At 41.5% G+C, this 21,556-nt stretch overlaps 1 protein-coding gene across 7 annotated transcripts; it reads right to left on the bottom strand.

Annotated features, from left to right (window-relative positions):
* Positions 1 to 3,839: 3,839 nt before the first annotated feature.
* LOC118366883 (leishmanolysin-like peptidase) lies at positions 3,840 to 21,180 on the bottom strand. Of its 7 annotated transcripts, none has more exons than XM_035749690.2 (13): positions 20,448 to 21,180; positions 20,024 to 20,121; positions 19,888 to 19,918; positions 19,655 to 19,710; positions 19,334 to 19,440; positions 13,785 to 13,986; positions 13,061 to 13,137; positions 12,653 to 12,763; positions 8,240 to 8,372; positions 7,785 to 7,944; positions 7,364 to 7,494; positions 6,872 to 7,082; positions 3,840 to 6,747 (listed from the first exon to the last, which is right to left on the bottom strand). In XM_035749690.2, exons 7-13 carry the CDS (start codon positions 13,126 to 13,128, stop codon positions 6,665 to 6,667), a joined length of 897 nt encoding a protein of 298 aa, XP_035605583.1. In that variant the 5' UTR covers positions 13,129 to 13,137; positions 13,785 to 13,986; positions 19,334 to 19,440; positions 19,655 to 19,710; positions 19,888 to 19,918; positions 20,024 to 20,121; positions 20,448 to 21,180; the 3' UTR covers positions 3,840 to 6,664. The 7 variants fall into 7 exon arrangements, with proteins under 7 accessions (XP_035605583.1, XP_035605586.1, XP_035605587.1 ...); XM_035749693.2 differs by having other exon boundaries at positions 13,785 to 13,923; XM_035749694.2 differs by having other exon boundaries at positions 13,785 to 13,920.
* Between the last annotated feature and the right edge of the window lie 376 nt (positions 21,181 to 21,556).

Raw genomic sequence — 21,556 nt, 5'->3', positions numbered from 1 at the left:
TTGGTTTGTTGTTCCAGAACCCTTATTTTAAGAGGTTGACATTATCCGCATCACAATATTTCAGTAAGAAGCACAGATTTAGGCCCGGATTCAATCTGATTGAGCTTTGTCAGTATGTGCCATTTAAAGGTAATTTCCAATTGAGCCAACATATGCGAATGTGGTCTCCACAAAGGCAGGAACAATGTCTTTTTCTGTTTTAATTTTACCCCTTTTTCTCCCCAATTTTGTGGTATCCAATTGTTTAGTAGCTACTATCTTGTCTCATCGCTACAACTCCCATACGGGCTCGGGAGAGACGAAGGTTGAAAGTCATGTGTATCGGAGGACGCAACCCAACCAAGCCGCACTGCTTCTTAACACAGCGCGCATCCAACCCGGAAGCCAGCCGCACCAATGTGTCGGAGGAAACACCGTGCACCTGGCAACCTTGGTTAGCGCGCACTGCGCCCGGCCCGCCACAGGAGTCGCTGTTGCGCAATGAGACAAGGATGGCCAAACCCTCCCTAACCCGGACGACGCTAGGTCAATTGTGCGTGGAACAATGTCGACAAAGTGTGATTGGATTGAATCCCGGACCCAGAGAGCAGCAATATTATACAGTATTGTATATGAAGAACAAAATGACATGAACAGATGTATTGAAAGAAAAAAAACATTCAAGTTTGTCGTAATTTATTCTGTTTTAATAGTTTTGTTGATTCAAGTGACAAGAGCCCTTTTACTGAGAAAAAAATAAACTACACCTAAAACTACAAGTAAAATACACTGAGTATACAAACACATACTCTTTCCATGAGACTGACCAGGTGAAAGCTGTGATCCCTTATTGCAGGGATGCAAACTGCTGAGGGGACAAAAAAAGGTGACACTTGTTTTGCCCTGAAACATAAAAACATCCCTGCTAAGGGGAAATGCAGGTTAACTAATTAAACAACAAAGAATATGATCTACATGATCAGTCTCCTATTTCTAACGCAGATCGCGCTGAAAGTCCTGCCTCTCCCATCTCCTCATTGGTTTATAGAAGCAGGTACCCACGTGCCATCTCCACATTGGTTATAACCACGTGGGTGATTGAAAGATGAACTTTGTTGCCGGGGCAATAACATGAAAGTTTAAATGCGATCACCATATAAAGTCAAAGATGAAAAAGCCTGGAAGGAGGAGAGATGCCTAGAAACTATTTGGTTGGCCGTTTTATGTGTGGATTAATTGTCAGAGTAGAGGTCATTGTGCATTTCAGTTAAAATAATATATATATATAACAACTCAATGTTTATCCCAGGACAAATTAGCTAGCAACAGCAAGCCAGCTAAATATGACAAATTAAAGTTAGCTAGCAAGTGCAAGCTGACTAGCTAAAATTGCCATCCATGTTTAATGCTTTTCGACCAGTCCCCAAATTAATGTAATTGGTTCAGAGTTTATGATATTTTAACCTGCATGTCGTGATCGCGTTTGGTGTGGGGGGGGGGACAAAATACATTTCTGCACGATAGTGCACGCGTGCAGCCGGTTTGGGTTCCGTGCAAGTTGGTTGTCTAAACCCCCCTCCCAACCTTTTCTCGTCGGATCTACACGAATTACATAGGTCACCTATTTTGGATTCAAAACGTGACTAATTTGCATCCCTGTTTTTGATGTCACCTGTTAAATCCACTGCAACCGGTGTAGATGAAGGGGAGACAGGTTAAAGAAGGATTTTTAAGCCTCGACAATTGAGACATGGATTGCGTCTGTATGCCATTGAGGGTGAATGGGCAAGACAAAATATTTAAATGCCTTTGAATGGTGTATGGTAGTAGGTGCCAGACGCACCAGTTTGAGTGTGTCAAGAACTGCAACACTGTTTCACACCCAATGGAAATTGGTACCAAGAACACCACCCAATGGAAATTCCAGCCAACTTGACAACTGTGGGAAGCATCGGAGTCAACATAGGAAGCTTTCGACACCATGTGGTTCATACAACAAACTGAGGCTGTTGAGGTCAAAAAATAGGGTGCAACAACTCAATATATTGCTAAGTTAACAGGATTTGTTGTTGCAATTTATGTACAATAGAAAACCCTAGATTTCTGCATAAAAATATCTTTGGTCTCTGTACATTAAGCAAATATTTCAGGTACAGTTGAAGTCAGAAGTGTACATACACTTAGGTTGGAGTCATTAAAACTTGTTTTTCAACCACTCCTCAAATTTCTTGTTAACAAACTATAGTTTTGGCAAGTTGGTTAGGACATCTACTTTGTGTATGAATTTTTCCAACAATTGTTTACAGACAGATTTCACCGTTTCACAATTCCAGTAGGTCAGAAGATTAAAGGCACAGTCAACTTAGTGTAAACAGCTTAGAAAATTCCAGAAAAGGATGTCATGGCTTTAGAAGCTTCTGATAGGCTAATTGACACCATTTGAGTCAATTGGAGGTGTATCTGTGGATGTGTTTCAAGGCCTACCTTCAAACTCAGTGCCTCTTTGCTTGACATCATAGGAAAATCAAAAGACATCTGCCAAGATCTGAGAAAATAGATTGTAGACCTCCACAAGTCTGGTTCATCCTTGTGAGCAATTTCCAAAAGCCTGAAGGTACCACGTTCATCTGTACAAACAATAGTATGCAAGTATAAACACCATGGGACCACGCAGCCGTCATACCACTCAGGAAGGAGCGTTCTGTCTCCATGAGATGAACATACTTTGGTGCGAAAAGTGCAAATCAATCCCAGAACAGCAGCACAGGACCGTGTGAAGATGCTGGAGGAAACAGGTAATAAAGCATCTATATCCACAGTAAAACGAGCACTATGTCGACATAACCTGAAAGGCCGCTCAACAAGGAAGAAGCCACTGCTCCAAAACCGACAAAAAAAGGCAGACTACGGTTTGCAACTTCACATGGGGACAAATATTGGAGAATGTCCTCTAGTCTGGTGAAACAAAAATAGAACTGTTTGACCATAACAACCATCGTTATGTTTGGAGGAAAAAGGGGGAGGCTTGCAAGCCGAAGAAAACCATCCCAACCGTGAAGCACGGGGGTGGCAACCATGTTGTGGGGGTACTTTGCTGCAGGAGGGACTGGTGCATTTCACAAAATAGATGGCATCATGAGGGAGGAAAATTATGTGGATATATTGATGCAACATCTCAAGACATCACTCCGGAAGTTAAAGCTTGGGTCTTCCAAATGGACAATGACCACAAGCATACTTCCAAAGTTGTGGCAAAATGGCTTAAGGACAACAAAGTCACGGTATCAAAGTGGCCATCACAAAGCCCTTTCTTCAATCCTATAGAAAATGTGTGGGCAGAACTGAAAGTGTGTGTGAGCAAGGAGGCCTACAACCTGACTCAGTTACACCAGCTCTGTCAGGAGGAATGGGCCAAAATTCACCCAACTTATTGTGGGAAGCTTGTGGAAGGCTACCCGAAACATTTGACCGAAGTTAAACAATTTAAAGGCAATGCTACCAAATAAGTGTATGTAAACTTCTAACCCACTGGGAATGTTCTGAAAGAAATAAAAGCTGAAATAAATTATTCTCTCTACTGTTATTGACATTTCACATTCTTAAAATAAAGTGTTGATCCTAACTGATCCAAGTAAAAATTCCCTGTCTTGGATAAAATGTCAGGAATTGTGAAAAACTGAGTTACGGTGTATGTAAACTTCCAACTTCAAATGTATATTCTTCATTTTTGTACTGTTTCAAACAAACATATGTTTCTTCATGTTGAGAAAAATAACATTTGTAAATGTCATTCTTTTCATATTCACTCGCAATGACAATCAGAAGATTGCCACCAGTAAGCTGTAAGAAAAGGAGAAGTATCCTACTGTACAACATTTATTGCCTGCTTCCCTGATACTGTAAAACACTTTTTTAATCAACACCTTTTCCACACACACACCTCTCGTACAACATAAAAAAGATCAAATGAAAGCACTGCCATCCTTCACTTGTAGCCCTGGAATGTAACTAAAAAAACAAAAGTAATTCTAATACAGACAATTGCATGGGTACAAATTACAAAAAAGGTAAATTAATCTAACTTGTTTTTTCCATAAACAATATTAAAACTATTCCCTTAAGCAGCATTCTGGTACAGTAATCTCAATTAACAGATACACCAACAATCACACACAGCCATTTTGTAGTCTCAACACATTACAGTTTTGTTCCTTCTCATGATGAAATACAAATGTTCCCATAATTGATGTAGACCCTGTTGGCAACCATACAGAAAACCAAAAATCTAGAAGCAGCTGCAAAATGACCCACAAAATACAAATACAACTGGATCCATAATTAAACTTAAAAACAACAAGTTTCTTAAGATCTAGGCCTACTATATAGGGGAAAAAATCATATATTTAAACTAACGGGGGGAGAAAAAAAAAAATCAGTAGCTGCTCATTTGTTTATCACAGTTATTGCAATCACTTTTGCATATCTTCAGAAACAGCAGTAGCATAAAAACCATAATACTATTATTAACCTAACAATAAGTTACTACATAGGACCATAAACAATATAACATGGCATGTCAGTGGCACTTCTTTAACTGTAGTCTTATCAGAGTACTGTTCGACACGTTTGGTTTTAGGCCATGTTAAACTACACTTCAGATAGACATGGCATTATTAGTCTTCAGTGTCCTGCCACCTTGGAATCTGTTGGTTTTGTTAATGCCATTTGCAATGCATGTTAAAATCCAACCCCAGGCACATCACATAAACCAAAAATGTAAGGTTGCCAAATTGTTTCATACCAAGTGTATGCTCAAATTAATGACTCAATATTCAGTGGAGTGCTTAGAGAAGAGGGACCATTTGAATGCCGTATTTATAAAAGCCATACCCTACACCATGAAACTTACAAGATTCAAGTTAAATAGCTAAATTAACTGATGTTACTTCACTAATAGAGGAACATTAAAATTTGGCAAAAGCATACCATATCAACTGAAATTAGACAAACTTACAAAATAACAAGTCACTCGAGTCAAATATGTCAACACTACATTACAGTGGGCTTATAGCAGATGCACTGGAATACTAGAGGCATATAACCATCATATAGTACTTGATGCCTTTTATCCCCTTAACTTTAAATTGAATATATAGCTGCAAGTCCTACTGTATAACTGCGTGTAAGTACTATACAATTGCATTACTACATATATTCCATTATAGGTACTATGGAATAATGCCCTGACCAATTGTGAAGCTGAAAGAGTATCTGAAACTGGGAAGTCCCTATTCACTTCAGAAGGTGTACATTATGGCTGTTCAATTCATTTTCCCACATGAGACACATAATACGTACAAGGTGAATTCCACATCATCTCTGGCTCGTCATAGAGGATTTAAAGGCATCAAACAAACGTATTAATATAAAAAGCCCTATTCCCTCCCTCACCAGTAAAATGTTATTTAAAAATATATATTAGTCCATTATTTATGAAAATCATAAAATAATAAAGTTAACTACAATCTACATCAAGTATCATCACTATTGGCCTGCCTGTAACTTTATTGCACTGTGAAACAGTCTTAGTGCCATTTTCATTTCAGATACACCTTTATCTTCACGCATGCATCTACAAAATCATCAAATGCATCTAATATCACACCAAAATGGATATTTTAAGGGCCTAACTAAGACAATCAAACTGTTAGAGCACCTTCCCAGTTTGCCAGATATGGACCTTTCACCAGGAAACAAATACACGCTAATAACAATCTGCTATCCATTTTAAATACTGCATTGTTACATTGATTGGCATTGAATCATCTGATAACTTGCTATAAAAATGCTAACTGAAAATGTAGATGTTTCATATGAGTTCTAAGAATGTAACAAACCCTACATGACAACACTAGGAACCTGAATATGTTACAGTACCCCTGAGGGGAATATAGTATGTCTTAGTGTTAGGATAGGGGGTCATACATAAAGTAGCACCGGCACCTCACCGTGATCATCTAGCTACCCTTGGGGTATGGCTTCTTCGGATTTTGCTTAGTTTACTGGTGCCTCGTTTGTTAGTTTAACAAAAAGAAAAGTGCAATCAATGGCTTATTTTTCCCCTTTTCTGAAAGTATCTAGCAATTTCATGAACGTCATTCACAATGGGCCATGGTCTTTGTCTGTTCCAAAACTGCAGCATTAAAAGAAGTTCTAGGCTGTACAAATGTGTCTAAACTGGACTGATAAGGTATTGTGGTAAGATATCCTTCTTTCAAGCATTTAAACTTAAATACATATGTAAAATACATATTTTGCACTGAATTTTGTTTTACGAAACATTTGTTCAAAAGTGTCACACATTTCCCTGACGGTGGGTTTAATGTGATTGATTCCTAAACAACTTTCCTGACTTTTCCTTGATGATTTTCCAAGGATCGAATCCTTTCCAACTGGACTGTGGAACCCTGGAATGGGATGCCTGAGGTTGTGGGATGGCCAAGTATGGTCGACTACAAAACGGGCTGCCAGATTGCGTCCCAGATGGCACCCTATTCCCTACATAGAGCACTACTTTTGGCCAGGGCCTATGGCCATAGGCCCATTTAAGGAATGGGGTTCCATTTGGGCCGCAGTCCCAGAGAGAGAACCTTACAGTTAGTTAGTCAGCCAATCAACCAGACAGTCAGTTAGTTCCACATACACAGGGATGAAGTTGAACAGTAGAAGACAGAGTTACCACTAAGCTGGAGGAACTGGAGCAAGGGTCTGGAAGAGAGGCAAAAAGCTTCCTTAGTACCAAGAGGTCTATATAATGTACATAGTTATATAATGTGAGTGTGCGCATGTATGTGGAAAGGACAAGGTAGGAAAGACAGGCAAGGGAACTCACCAATAGGAATTCTCTTGGTGGTATTGAGGGGCGGGAGCTGTTGTGGTAGAGGGCAGGCGCTACAAAAGTCTGAGCAGGCAGGACAGACGAGAACCCCATTGTATACCCAGTCATTAACACGCACACTGACGCTCAGCAGCTGACCCGTACGTACACACTGGTACGCAGTGTCCTCCAACCACACCGTCAGACCCTGGGTAGAGCAAGAGATCTGGAAACATCAACAATATAACATTTAAGTATGAGTTTTTTGTTGTATGGGACACTTCAAAATGTATATATATATCTGCCTGTCGCACATCTATAATAGGGTTACATTAACCCACAACACAAAAATGTAATTTAACTGAATTTGTGATTTTGTAAGCTCATATGATAAAAGCATGAGACTTAACGGTGGTAAACGTTATTAAGAAGACTTGTATTATATGGATGAAGCATCAAAACATAGATTACAGAGATATCTAAAGATTGTTACTTATTCTGCATTACCTTATAGCAGCCACTTCCCCAGTCAGGGTAGGTCATGCGTCTGGTACACTGCTCCATGACGAAGGCAGTCTTCTGGTACAAACACACTGAGTCTGGACCATACTGCTCAGCTCCGTAGTTCCTCCACCAATCTGGAAACAGTGTGTCAGGTAGCATACTAGTAAGTAGGGTTGCAACATTTTCAAAACTTTCCTGAAACAAAATTCCCAGATTTTCCAGAAATCCCAGTTGGAAGATTCCCAGGATTGGGATGGAGTAAGCAGAAAGGGAACAGGAAATTCTACAAATGGGATTTCTGGAAAACCTAGGAAAATATCCTGAATTTTGCAAACCTTCAAGTGAGTTAACAGCCTCAGAGTACATGAACCAAGGCCTGAGGAACCAAGAGGCAACAACAACGCAAGAAGGGAAAGGATATTACCGGGCTGGTTCTCCTGGACCCTGCAGTAGGACTTGCGTTGGTACTCTCCACTCAGGTGCCAGCTAAACTCCTGGCTGAAGGAACAGTAGTCAGCTATCTCCACAGCTCCACCGTAGGAGGCCAGATCCATCACAGAGACTTCAGGGATATGGTCAAAGTACTGCCGGAGAGGAGGAGGAAGAGATTTACTGTATGGGGTGTACTTAACACTATGCTGGTCACAATTGGTCAACATCTTAAATAAAGACCATTTCAAATTTGTTTTTGTTGCCTTTGTCGAAAAGGTACAAACTTTGCTTGTAATATTTATGTTTATCTTATAATCCCCTGTAGTGGTCCAATAGGTTTCTGACAGAGTCTTGCTCGCGTCATGTTATCGTCACTGGGTTTATTGTCATAGCCTCGATTTCTAGGTTGTGACTATGAAGGATGGCATTGCGAGACTCGCAATTTACCTGGTAGTCCAGGGGTAGGTCCTGAGGGTACTTCTGCAGGTTGCAGACGGCCACTGCCAGCTGGTCCTGCCTGCAGGTGAGCTGAAGGGGTGTGGCTCGCACTGTGTCACAGTAAAGGGTCACCACTTTACGACTGAAAATCAATAACTCATGAGGGTTAGGTCAGGTTGAGCCACAGTTTCTAATTTAAAATGTTTTTATTGTTGTTGGTTACAGTGAATTTCTAATCGAGTTTAAGCGTCAAATGGCTTGATGTTTGTGTTCACAGAAATATCAACATATGATTTGTTCCATTTGATTTCAGTCATTTTTAGACTGCACGCCTTTTGATTGGAACAAAACGTTCCATACACATTTGCCCATGGTAGAAATGGTCAGAAAGGGACTTCGGGGGACCTGAATGCAAAAAAAAACATTTAGGAGACACAGGTGCTCAAAGTTGATCCATTTTGAATTCCCCACTCTACCATGAGACATCCACATCTTTATCACTGGAAAAGAAACTGTTGAGTTTGATATCATTTAAAAGCTTATAAAAACAGGGTTGTCAAACTATTTGACATTTCTTGATTTAAAAAAATTACTAAAGTAATTTATTAACCTTTAACATCAATTGTCACAAAATGCGTAAACTACGCTCGGCCGTGGCTTGCTATATAAAGCAGGCAGACAGTCATCCAGTTACTGTTTGATTGAATGTTAGAACCAAACGAGTGACCTAAGCGACTTTGAGCATGGTATAAACGTCGGTGCTATTTGGCAGAATTCAGTATCTAAGAAACGGCCGCCCTCCTGGACTTTTCAAGCATGACGGTGTCTAGGGTTTACCGAGAATGGTGAGACAAACAAAAAAGCATCCAGTTAGCAGCAGTGCTGTGGCCAAAAACAACTTGTTGATGAGAGAGGTCGAAGGAGAATGGCAAGAATAATGCAAGCTAACAGGCAGGCCACAAACAAATAACGGCGTAGTACAACAGTGGTGTGCAGAACGGCATCTCGGGATGCAAAACTCGTTGATCTTTGTCATGAATGGGCTATGGCAGCAGACGACCACACCGGGTTATCAGCTAAAATTAAGAAGGAGTGGCTCCAGTGGGCACGCGATCATCAACACTGGACAATTGAGGAGTGGGAAATCATTCTCCTTAGCAATCTCACTGAAATAAAGACCACCTCCATTCCTGCCATTATTGAAAAAGAAATTGTGATACCTCACATCTCAAAATAGGGCTACTTAATGTTAGATCCCTCACTTCCAAGGCAGTTATAGTCAATGAACTAATCACTGATCATAATCTTGATGTGATTGGCCTGACTGAAAGATGGCTTAAGCCTGATGAATTTACTGTGTTAAATGAGGCTTCACCTCCAGGTTACACTAGTGACCATATCCCTCACGCATCTCGCAAAGGTGGAGGTGTTGCTAACATTTATGATAGCAAATATAAATTTACAACAACAAAAAAACATAAAAACTATGTTTTCATCTTTTGAGCTTCTAGTGATGAAATCTATGCAGCCTACTCAATCACTTTTTATGTCTCCTGTTTACAGGCCTCCTGGGCCATTTACAGCGTTCATCACTGAGTTCCCTGAATTCCTATCGGACCTTGTAGTCATGGCAGATAATATTCACATTTTTGGTGACTTTAATATTCACATGGAAAAGTCCACAGACCCACTCCAAAAGGCTTTTGGAGTTATCGTCGACTCAGTGGGTTTTGTCCAACATGTTTCCGGACCTACTCACTGCCACAGTCATACTCTGGACCTAGTTTTATCCCGTGGAATTAATGTTGTGGATCTTAATGGTTTTCCTCATAATCCTGGACTATCGGACCACCATTTTATTATGTTTGCAATCGCAACAAATAATCTGCTCAGACCCCAACCAAGGATCATCAAAAGCAGTGCTATAAATTCTCAGACAACCCAAAGATTCCTAGATGCCCTTCCAGACTCCCTCCGCCTACCCAAGGACATCAGAATACAAAAATCAGTTTACCACCTAACTGAAGAACTCAATTTAACCTTGCGCAATACCCTAGATGCAGTCGCACCCCTATAAACAAAAAACATTTCTCATAAGAAACTAGCTCCCTGGTATACAGAAAATACCCGAGCTCTGAAGCAAGCTTCCAGAAAATTGGAAAGGAAATGGCGCCACACCAAACTGGAAGTCTTCCAACTAGCTTGGAAAGACAGAACCGTGCAGTATCGAAGAGCCTGCTGCTCGATCAGCCTATTTTTCCAACTTAATTGAGGAAAATAAGAACAATCCTAAATGTATTTTTTGATACTGTCGCAAAGCTAACTAAAAAGCAGCATTCCCCAAGAGAGGATGGCTTTTACTTCAGCATTGATAAATTCATGAACTTTTGAGGAAACATAGTGAGGCCCCAAAATTGCCCTCCCTGGAAGCCTGTGTTTCATACATAAGGAAGTAGATGGCTGCACATTTTCTACTTTTAAACTCTGGCAAAACAGAGATGCTTGTTCTAGGTCCCAAGAAACAAAGACATCTTCTGTTAAATCTGACAATTAATCTTCATGGTTGTACAGTCATCTCAAGTAAAACTGTGAAGGACCTCGGCGTTACTCTGGACCCTGATCTCTCTTTTGACGAACATATCAAGACTGTTTCAAGGACAGCCTTTTTCCATCTATGTAACATTGCAAAAATCAGAAACTTTCTGTCCAAAAATTACGCAGAAAAATGAATCCATGCTTTTGTCACTTCTAGGAAATGCTCTACTTTCCGGCTACCCGGATAAAGCACTAAAACTTCAGTTAGTGCTAAACATGGCTGCAAGAATCTTAACTAGATCCCAAAAATATGATCATATTACTCCAGTGCTAGCCTCTCAACACAGGCTTCCTGTTAAGGCAAGGGCTAATTTAAAGGTTTTACTGCTAACCTACAAAGCATTACATGGGCTTGCTCCAACCGATCTTTCCGATTTGGTCCTGCCGTACATACCTACACGTAGAAGATATCCCTCTAGTGGTGTGGGGGCTGTGCTTTGGTAAAGTGGGTGGGGTTATAGCCTGCCTGTTTGGCCCTGACCGGGGGGTATCGTCAGATGGGGCCACAGTGTCTCCTGACCCCTCCTGTCTCAGCCTCCAGTATTTATGCTGCAGTCGTTTGTGTCGGGGGGCTAGGGTCAGTCTGTTATATTTGGAGTATTTATCCTGTCTTATCCGGTGTCCTGTGTGAATTTAAGTATGCTCTGTCTCGGAGGACCTGAGCCCTAGGACCATGCCTCAGGACTACCTGATGACTCCTTGCTGTCCCCAGTTCACCTGGCCGTGCTGCTGCTCCAATTTCAACTGTTCTGCCTGCGGCTATGGAACCCTGACCTGTTCACCGGACGTGCTACCTGTCCCAGACCTACTGTTTTCAACTCTCTAGAGACAGCAGGAGCGGTAGAGATACTCAATGATCGTCTATGAAAAGCCAACTGACATTTACTCCTGAGGTGCTGACCTGTTGCACCCTCGACAACCACTGTGATTATTATTATTATTATTATTATTTGACCCTGCTGGTCATCTATGAACATTTAAACATATTGGCCATGTTCTGTTATAATCTCCACCCAGCACAGCCAGAGGAGGACTGGCAACCCCTCATAGCCTGGTTCCTCTCTAGGATTCTTCCTAGGTTCTGGCCTTTCTAGGGAGTTTTTCCTAGCCACCGTGCTTCTACGCCTGCATTGCTTGCTGTTTGGGGTTTTAGGCTAGGTTTCTGTACTTGGCTCATTGTGATCTAGCGACTCCTTGTGGTGGGCCGGGCACCTTCTGGAATGTTTTTTATTTATATATGATTATAAAACAATTCCAATCCCCAAAGAATTTACGCTGTTCCGTACTAGATGGGCGTACCTAATAAACTGGCCGGTGACTGTATATTTCTATGATTTCAGTAGGTTTCCTGTGGAAGATTGACAGTATAATTTTAAACTGATCTTTCCATTCTAGTCAACATTCTCTGATGTGTGGGCCTCCAACCATCTTTGTGCTACCATTTGAAAGCTGAAATGTAAAGTTGTTTCCCCATTTTAGTACATTTATCAGCCAAAACATGACACCCACCCTGTACTCAAAAGCATACTGTGTCTTAACCAAACAACAAACACCTTTGCGCACCTCTTATCTCCTAAATGTTTTAGCATTCAGGTCCCACTTCTACCATGGGCAAATATGTATAGAAGGTTTCGTTCAAATCAAATGGGTGTGTGAAAGTGATTGAAATCAAATGTAATGACCCATATGAGAAAAGGGTGTGTCAAGGGTGTGTCGTCTAGTAATACTTTAAATTGGTTTAGGGGCATGCTATGTTCGTAGACGTTTAGATTTTTCAGTCAGTTGTGTATAGTAAGAAACCTAAACTGAGATTAGATACCCCCTTACCTCTGACGTTGCCTTTCAATCCAGAATGTACAGCTCTTCATCACAAAGTCACAGCCCAGGCCTTTGCCCCAGTCCAGCCTCTCTGCCATGCTGTAGTTGGCTCTGTACCAACTAGAGAAAACATAGATGATGGGTAACATTGTACATCAAGTCAGGTAAACTCTTGAACTTCAATACAAATCATATGTCAAAGTCAAGTACCTTCAAATCACACCAAATCACACCAATGCACACCAATGCACACCAATGCACACCAATGCACACCAATGCACACCAAATCACACCAAATCACACCAATTCCCCCCCAAAAAGAGCCTTCAAGTCATTTAATAGTCAAAGCTCTTGAAATGACATAAAAGGTTAAAGTCATTATTTTATTGTATTCCATATAACAGTCTGAAACCCTACCCTGTGTCTTCCATGATGGCCAAGGTGAGCCTAAAAAAAACCCTGTTCCAGGTGTGAGATCCAGTCATTGCTTCATTCTGTTATCAATACAAACAGGGTAAGTATTTATTATTATGAATAGATTAATAAATGAACCTATATGAGCACATACACTGAGTGTACAAAACATTAGTAATACCTTCATAATATTGTGTTGCATCTCCTTTTGCCCTCAGAGCAGCCTCAATTCATGGACTCTACAAGGTGTCAAGCATTCCAAAGGGATGCTGGCCCATGTTTACTCTAATGCTTCCCAAAGTTGTGCCAAGTTAACTGGATGTCCTTTAGTGGTGGACTATTCCTGATACACACAGGAAACCGTTAAGCATGAAAAACCCAGCAGCGTTGCAGTTCTTGATACACTCAAACCGGTGTGCCTGGCACCTACTACCATACCCCGTAGTTAAATATTTTGTCTTGCTCATTCACCCTCTGCATGGCACACATACACAATCCATGTCTCAATTGTCTAAAGGCTTACAAATCCTTCCTTAAACTGTCTCCTAAATTTCTGGAAATTTTCCATGGGAAGTTAAGCTCGGGAATTTTGGGAATTTTGCAAAAAATAAAGTTAGCTTATAACAGTGAACCTTTTTTGTGGGATACTCTTTTGGTACATAATGTTGCCGCTACCTTCTCTTATGACCGAAAATACCTTCTAGACATCAGGACTGCAATTACTCACCACAGACTAGCAGAACCCTTTTTCTTCTTTCACGACTGACGAGCCCGAGGATATACGGCTCCCTCGGGATCAGGCCCCGAGCCCCGTGATTTGCATGAAGAGAAGGCGCAGAAAGAGAGGCCGGAGAGCGGGATGCCTGCTGAGAAGTCGGAGGCGATCGAATAAACCCCCACTTCCTCAATTCTGCGAGCAAACATGCAATCTTTGGACAATAAAATGGACAAGTTATTGGGAAGATATCAACATGTTTTAAGCAGACCACAATAGTGCCTGTGCCCAAGAACACTAAGGTAACCTGCCTAAACCTGCCTAAATGACTACCAAGCTGTAGCACTCACGTCTGTAGCCATGAAGTGCTTTGAAAGGCAAGTCATGGCTCACATCAACACCATCATCCCAGAAACCCTAGACCCACTCCAATTTGCATACTGCCCCAACAGATCCACAGATGATACAGACTATTGCACTCAACACTGCCCTTTACCACCTGGACAAAAGGAACACCTGTGAGAATGGTATTCATTGACTACGGCTCAGTGTTCAACACCATAGTGCCCTCAAAGCTCATCACTAATCTATGGACCCTGGGACTAAACACCTCCCTCTGCAACTGGATCCTGGACTTCCTGACAGGCCGCCCCCAGGTGATGAAGGTAGGTAACAACACATCCGCCGTGCTGATCCTCAACACAGGGGCCCCTTAGGGGTGCGAGCTCAGCCTCCTCCTCCTGTACTCCCTGTTCACTCAGGACTACACGGACAGGCACGACTCCAACACCATCATTAAATTTGCCGATGACACAACAGTGGTAGGCCTCATCACCAACAACAACGAGACAGCCTATAGGGAGGAGGTCAGAGTGCCAGGACAACAACCTCTCCCTCAACGTGATCAAGACAAAGGAGATGATTGTGGACTACAGGAAAAAGAGGACCAAGTATGCCCCCATTTTCATCAACGGGTCTGCAGTGGAGCAGGTTGAGAGCGTCAAGTTCCTTGGTGTCCACATCACCAACAAGCTAACATGGTCCAAGCACACCATGACAGTCGTGAAGCGGGCACGACAAAACCTATTCCCCCTCAGGAGACAAAAGATTTGGCATGGGTCCTCAGATCCTCAAAAGGTTCTACAGCTGCACCATCGAGAGCATCCTGACTGGTCGCATCACTGCCTGGTATGGCAACTGCTCGGCCTCTGACCAAGGCACTACAGAGGGTATTGGAAATGGCCCAGTCCATTACGGGGGCCAAGCTTCCTGCCATCCAGGATCTCTATACCAGGCGATGTCAGAGGAAGGCCCTAAAAATTGTCAGACTCCAGCCACCCTAGTCTTAGACTGTTCTCTCTACTACCACACAGCAAGCGGTACCAGAGCACCAAGTCTAGGTTCAAGAGGCTTCTAAACAGCTTTTACCCCCAAGCCACAAGACTCCTGAACATCTAGTCAAATGGCTACCCAGACGATTTGTATTGCCCCCCTACACACCACTGCCACTCTCTGTTGTTATCTATGCATAGTCACTTTAACTCTACCTACATGTACATAACACCTCAACTAACCGGTTACCTCGCACATTGACTATGTACTGGCACCATCTTGTATATATATATTTTTTTTTTTTTTACTGCTGCTCTTTATTTACTTTCATCTCTTATTCTTATCCATATTTTTTTTTAAACTGCACTGTTGGTTAGGGGCTCGTAATTAACAACTGTGGTGCATGTGACTAATCAAATTTGATTCGATTTGACATACGGCAATTCTAGATCTTGTGGCATATTTTGGTTAAACTATCCCCAATTCAATGGAATTGCAACCCTCTGCATGCACGGTGCATTCTTCCATCACATGTACAGCTGATTCTCAAGATCTTGCACACTAATGAGATACTATTGAGCCCACACTACTACACTGTCTGAGCCAAGGACTACATGCTTTCTGGTAAATTTTGATTACAATACTGTGTGGGGTGAATATATTTTATACGACATACATCAATTTGTTAACTAGTAAATAGTAGCCTACAGCAAAGTGTGTTTAAATAATTTCTAACTTGTTAACAATTTCTGCTAGTTTGTTTTTGCTACCATGTGAGTTTTAGCTTGCTTGTTGAGCCTGCTAACTGAGGAGTGTTTAAAAAAAGGAGGTTTAATCTAATCTAACTGCTTTTCTATTTATCTGTACATGGAATTGTATTTGTTTTTTTACTCATTTTTTTCTAATCTTTACAGGAAAATGCCACGGGCACTATCTGATGTGTGAATACATTTCACTGCAGCTAATGTAGAAGGAAAAACTGTGTACATTTGCAAATACTGTGCCAAATCATGTGAAGAATGCAACCAAGATGCATAATCATCTGGCCAAGTGCATAAAGTTCCCTCAGCGCTCACAACAAGCAACCTCTGACAAAAGTCCCTCTACTTCTTTGAGGTGAAAATGATGAATCAGACACCTTATCGATAGCAACAGCTCATGGTACTCCTGGAATCAGAAGTTTTTTTGACTCAATGAAGGAACGTAGTCAAGTAAATACTGATTAATGTCTTGCTTGAGCTGTGTATGCAACTGGTTCACCTCTGATGCTCACAGGCAATGTGTATTGGAAGAGATTTCTGAATGTTCTTCGCCCAGCATACACCCCTCCAACCAGACATGCTTTATCTACTCATTTGCTGGAGGCAGAGTTCAGAGTTCAAGTGAAGGTCAAGCAAATCATAGAGAAAGCAGACTGTATTGCAATCATCTCTGATGGGTGGTCAAATGTTTGTGGGCAAGGAATAATTAACTATATCATCTCCACTCCTCAACCAGAATTCTACAAGTGCACAGACAAGGGACAACAGACACACCGGTCTCTACATTGCAGATGAGCTGAAGGCAGTCATCAATGACCTTGGACCACAGAAGGTATTTGCACTAGTGACAGACAATGATGCAAACATGAAGGCTGCTTGGTCTAAAGTGGAGGAGTCCTACCCTCACATCACAATCATTGGCTGTGCTGCTCATGCATTGAATCTGCTCCTCAAGGACGTCATGGCACTGAGAACAATGGATACACTCTACAAGAGAGCCAAGGAAATGGTTAGGTATGTGAAGGGTCATCAAGTTCTAGCAGCAATCTACCTCACCAAGCAAAGTAAGAAGAATACGAACACCACATTGAAGATGCCCAGCAACAACCGTTGGGGTGGTGTTGTCATCATGTTTGACAGTCTCCTGGAGGGGAAGGTCTGTCTCCAAGAAATGGCCATATCACAGTCTGCCAATATGGACAGCCCCATCAAGAGGATCCTCCTGGATTATGTATTTTGGGAGAGAGTGGTAAAGCAGCCTGAAACTCCTGAAACCTATAGCAGTAGCCATTGCATGGATTGAGGGAGACAATGCCATCCTGTCTGATGTTCAGACTCTGCTTGCAGATTTGTACGAGAAGAAATCCGTACTGCTCTGCCCACTTCACTGTTGCTCCAAGCAGAGGAAACTGCAGTTCTAAAATACATCAAAAAGCGTGAAGACTTCTGCCTGAAGTCCATTCATGCCGCAGCGTACATGTTGGAACCCAAGTGTGCTGGCAAGAGCATCCTCCACGTTCATCTGTACAAACAGTACGCAAGTATAAACACCTTGGGACCACACAGCTATTATACCGCTCAGAAAGGAGACGCGTTCTGTCTCCTGGAGATGAACGTACTTTGGTGCAAAAAGTGCAAATCAATCCCAGAACAATAGCAAAGGACTTTGTGAAGATGCTGGAAGAAACAGGTACAAAAGTATCTATATTTACAGTAAAACAAGTTATATGTCGACAACCTGAAAGGCCGCTCAGCAAGGAAGAAGCCACTGCTCCAAAACCGCCATAAAAAATCCAGACTACGGTTTGCAACTGCACATGGGGACAAAGATCGTACACATGGGGACAAAAATGTCCTCTGGTCTGATGAAACAAAAAATAGAACTGTTTGGCCATAATGACCATCGTTATGTTTGGAGGAAAAAGGGGGATGCTTGCAAGCCAATGACCATCATCCCAACCGTGAAGCACGGGGGTGGCAGCATCATGTTGTGGGGGTGCTTTGCTGCAGAAGGGACTGGTGCACTTCACAAAATAGATGCCATCATGAGGATACTGAAGCAACATCTCATGACATCAGTCAGGATGTTAAAGTTTGGTCGCAAATGGGTCTTCCAAATTGACAATGGCCCCAAGCATACTTCCAAAGTTGTGGCAAAATGGCTTCAGGACAACAAAGTCAAGGTATTGGCCATCACAAAGCCCCGACCTCAATCACATAGAAAATGTGTGATTTGTGGGCAGAACTGAAAAAGTGTGTGCAAGCAAGGAGGCCTACAAACCTGACTCAGTTACACCAGCTGTCAGGAGGAACGGGCCAAAATCCACCCAACTACCTGAAATGTTTGACCCAAGTTTAAATTGTTTAAGGCAATGGTACCAAATACTAATTGAGTGTATGTAAACTTCTGACCCACTGAGAATGTGATGAAATAAATAAAAGCTGAAAGTAATCAAAGCTGAAATAAGTCACTATTATTCTGACATTTCACATTCTTAAAATAAAGTGGTGATCCTAACTGACCTAAGACAGGGAATTTTTACGAGGATTAAATGTCAGGAATTGTGAAAAACAGAGTTTAAATGTATTTGGCTAAGGTGTATGTAAACTTCTGACTTCAACTGTATGAGTTTTTTAAATGTTTTATTGCTAGGACTAAACGGAATGAGCAGGGGGAGACAGGGGAAGGGTGTGAAGACCAATGTGGCTGGAATTCAAATCCCACGCAGACAGTTGGATCATATGCGTGTTGAGGACGGTTTCAGTTTAACCTTGTTTAGTCTCATTGAGATAATCTCTTTTACAAGAGAGACCTGTTGAAGATAGAAGCAGGAGGCAATGGTACCAAGCCAGGTGAGTAGATAACATATAGAGGAAACAGAGTGGAGCATGTAAACATGGAGGCTAACTATTATGTCTTCAGGCTAAATCAAATAATACTGTATTTAAAGTTATTAAATAGATGTCTAAAAGAACAATACTATCACTGGTTAAAAAGGCCAAGCTAAAAAAGGTGAGTAACAAGCAATAGAGGTAGTTTAGAAGACAAAAGCTTCTGGACTGTCTTAAATGACCCATGAACCGGAAGTGCTAATCTTGTTTGAGGCTGTCAGTTCTGCACACAACCTCAAAGTGGGACAATAGGCACTCCAACCGAAGGCCTATCATAATTCAAATTTCACTGAACTGGCGTAGGCTGCATTAGCTAATCCCATAACTGGTCCACGGGTGCCTGGTGGTACATTGTCCCTATGCGTAGAGGAACAGTGGAAGGACTGGCACCTATAATGACGATGTACTTTCCATGTTTTATTAATAACAAATCATTACCAGAAATCACATGTTAATAACAGTGACCAACACTGACTAAGTAAGTTACTTGAGACCTGGTATTACTAATAACTAGTCTATCAACCAACCTACTTTGTCACTACACCTCATGTTCCAATTTCTGTGGCGTAGACTGACCTGTAGATGATGCTCAGGAACAATGACAGGTCCACACGTAGTGATGTCTGCACATGCTCCCTGGCAGTAGCGGTGAGGGTCATCTTTCTTCCTCAGATACTGATTGTCTGAACAGAAACACATTTTACAATGCAAGAGAAAAATGCATGGAGGGTGATCGTGTTAATGGCCTGTGCTGGAGGGTGATCGTGTTAATGGCCTGTGCTGGAGGGTGATCGTGTTAATGGCCTGTGCTGGAGGGTGATCGTGTTAATGGCCTGTGCTGGAGGGTGATCGTGTTAATGGCCTGTGCTGGAGGGTGATGGGAGGTGAGAACTTTACCGGCGAACCTGAAATGCCTTCTGTAGATAATCAATTGCTTGTGAAAACAGTTTATCCTGTAGAAAACAAAAAGGTAGTGTTTATTAACCAGCTAAAAAGGATACACAACATAATATTAGCCAGCAGCAACAAAACTTCACAAAGGTAACATTGTCATAGCCGTGATATACATGCCAATACCGATTGTCCTGTATGTCAATGGAAAATATCTGACTTCATTTACAAATACATACCTTCACCAGTCTTCTTTTATTTGAAGTTAACCTTTGGAAGAAGACAACATGTATTTATAATAACCAGCTTACAGTAAAGCCTGGCACACACATATTACAAAATGACAATTATATAGTAAGAAAACAATGTACTTACTTGTCCACACTTGAATCATTAATTATCGTTATCTTCAATTGTTGATCAGAGCTTCTTTTGGTTAATCTTTCAGACTTCAGGTACACCTTATGGACAAGCTACAAGAAACATTGTTGAAAGAAAAGTAGCGGTAGTAATGTATCATGTAGAAAGTATTTGAGGTCGGTGTTATATTAGCTTTATTTTGATACAGCGCTCTTCGTGTAAATAATAAATGTAATTGCATTTAACAAATTAGTTAACCTTTGTGTAATGTAACATTTTCACAGCCCCCAAAATACCCATCATCCCTACTCGGTACCTTTTAACATTATATCTGATACGTCCCTATAGCCATGGCTCGAGCGCCCCACGCAAAGTACCTCAGCTATGCATCGATTCCATTCGAGAAAATAACTGGTAAGCAAGCGATAACGACACTCACCTCCGACAGAGAAGGAACTTGATGTTTACACGTATGACAATGCACAAACAGAAATAGAAGGGAGAAGGTGCAGATACGGCTCAATGACCCAAGCTTCCAAAAGCGTCTCAGCTCTGTCGCCATCTTATGTCCAGCGAAGCTGACACCAGTAGTGATTGAACTCCTGTTTCATAATCACAGCGCACAGAGAGAACTTTGCCCCTCCACCACTATGTTAATGTAGGTATATAACTTATTAGGCCAGCGAAACCAATGCAATTTGCCCGTGTGTTGCTAGCTTTATGCTTTAGTTTAGCTGCTAGTGCTTAGTCTTACATCATCACTTCCGGGTCGTCAGATTTCCCTGAAAAAAAGCCTCACAACAAAAGTTGTCAATCTTAACAATACATGGGGAGCTGCATGCTCGACATTTACTGGGGGGCTGGACCAACTCAAGGTGTTATATAAAACCCATATTTCCGATGTTAAAAATATTTTCACATAACCCCACCCCTTGTACTGTAAACCAAACAAAGCATACCGACTTCGAGCGCTTCCATATCATGGTTTGCGTTTTCAACACCACAATAGACTAGGTCAATCTTGACAAACAGAAAATACATCCCTCCCTACATTATAAACCTACCAGGAATTGAAGGCTTGGCTTGACAATCTCCAAATGTCATTAAACTTTTTGATGTTTTGTTTCAGATGTCTCTTTCCAGTCATGAAATGGCTGCTACACAATTTGGATTGATATATTTTGCTTGTTAGTAAACACACACACACACACACACACACACACACACACACACACACACACACACACACACACACACGGTACCAGTAAAAAGTTTGGACACACCTTTTCATTCAAAAGTTTCTTTATTTTTACTATTTTCTACATTGTATAATAATAGTGAAGACATCAACACATATGGAATCATGTTAAACAAATCAAAATATATTTTATATTTGAGATTCTTCCAAGTAGCTACCCTTTGCCTTGACAGCTTTTCACACTCTTGGCATTATCTCAACCAATTTCACCTGGAATGCTTTTCCAACAGTCTTGAAGGAGTTCCCACAAACGCTGAGAACTAGTTGGCTGCCTTTCCTTCACTCTGCGG

This window comes from Oncorhynchus keta, chromosome 34 (assembly GCF_023373465.1).
Source record: "Oncorhynchus keta strain PuntledgeMale-10-30-2019 chromosome 34, Oket_V2, whole genome shotgun sequence".
In the NCBI taxonomy this organism is placed as follows: Eukaryota; Metazoa; Chordata; class Actinopteri; order Salmoniformes; family Salmonidae; genus Oncorhynchus; species Oncorhynchus keta.
This window is presented reverse-complemented; position numbering and strand designations above follow the sequence as displayed.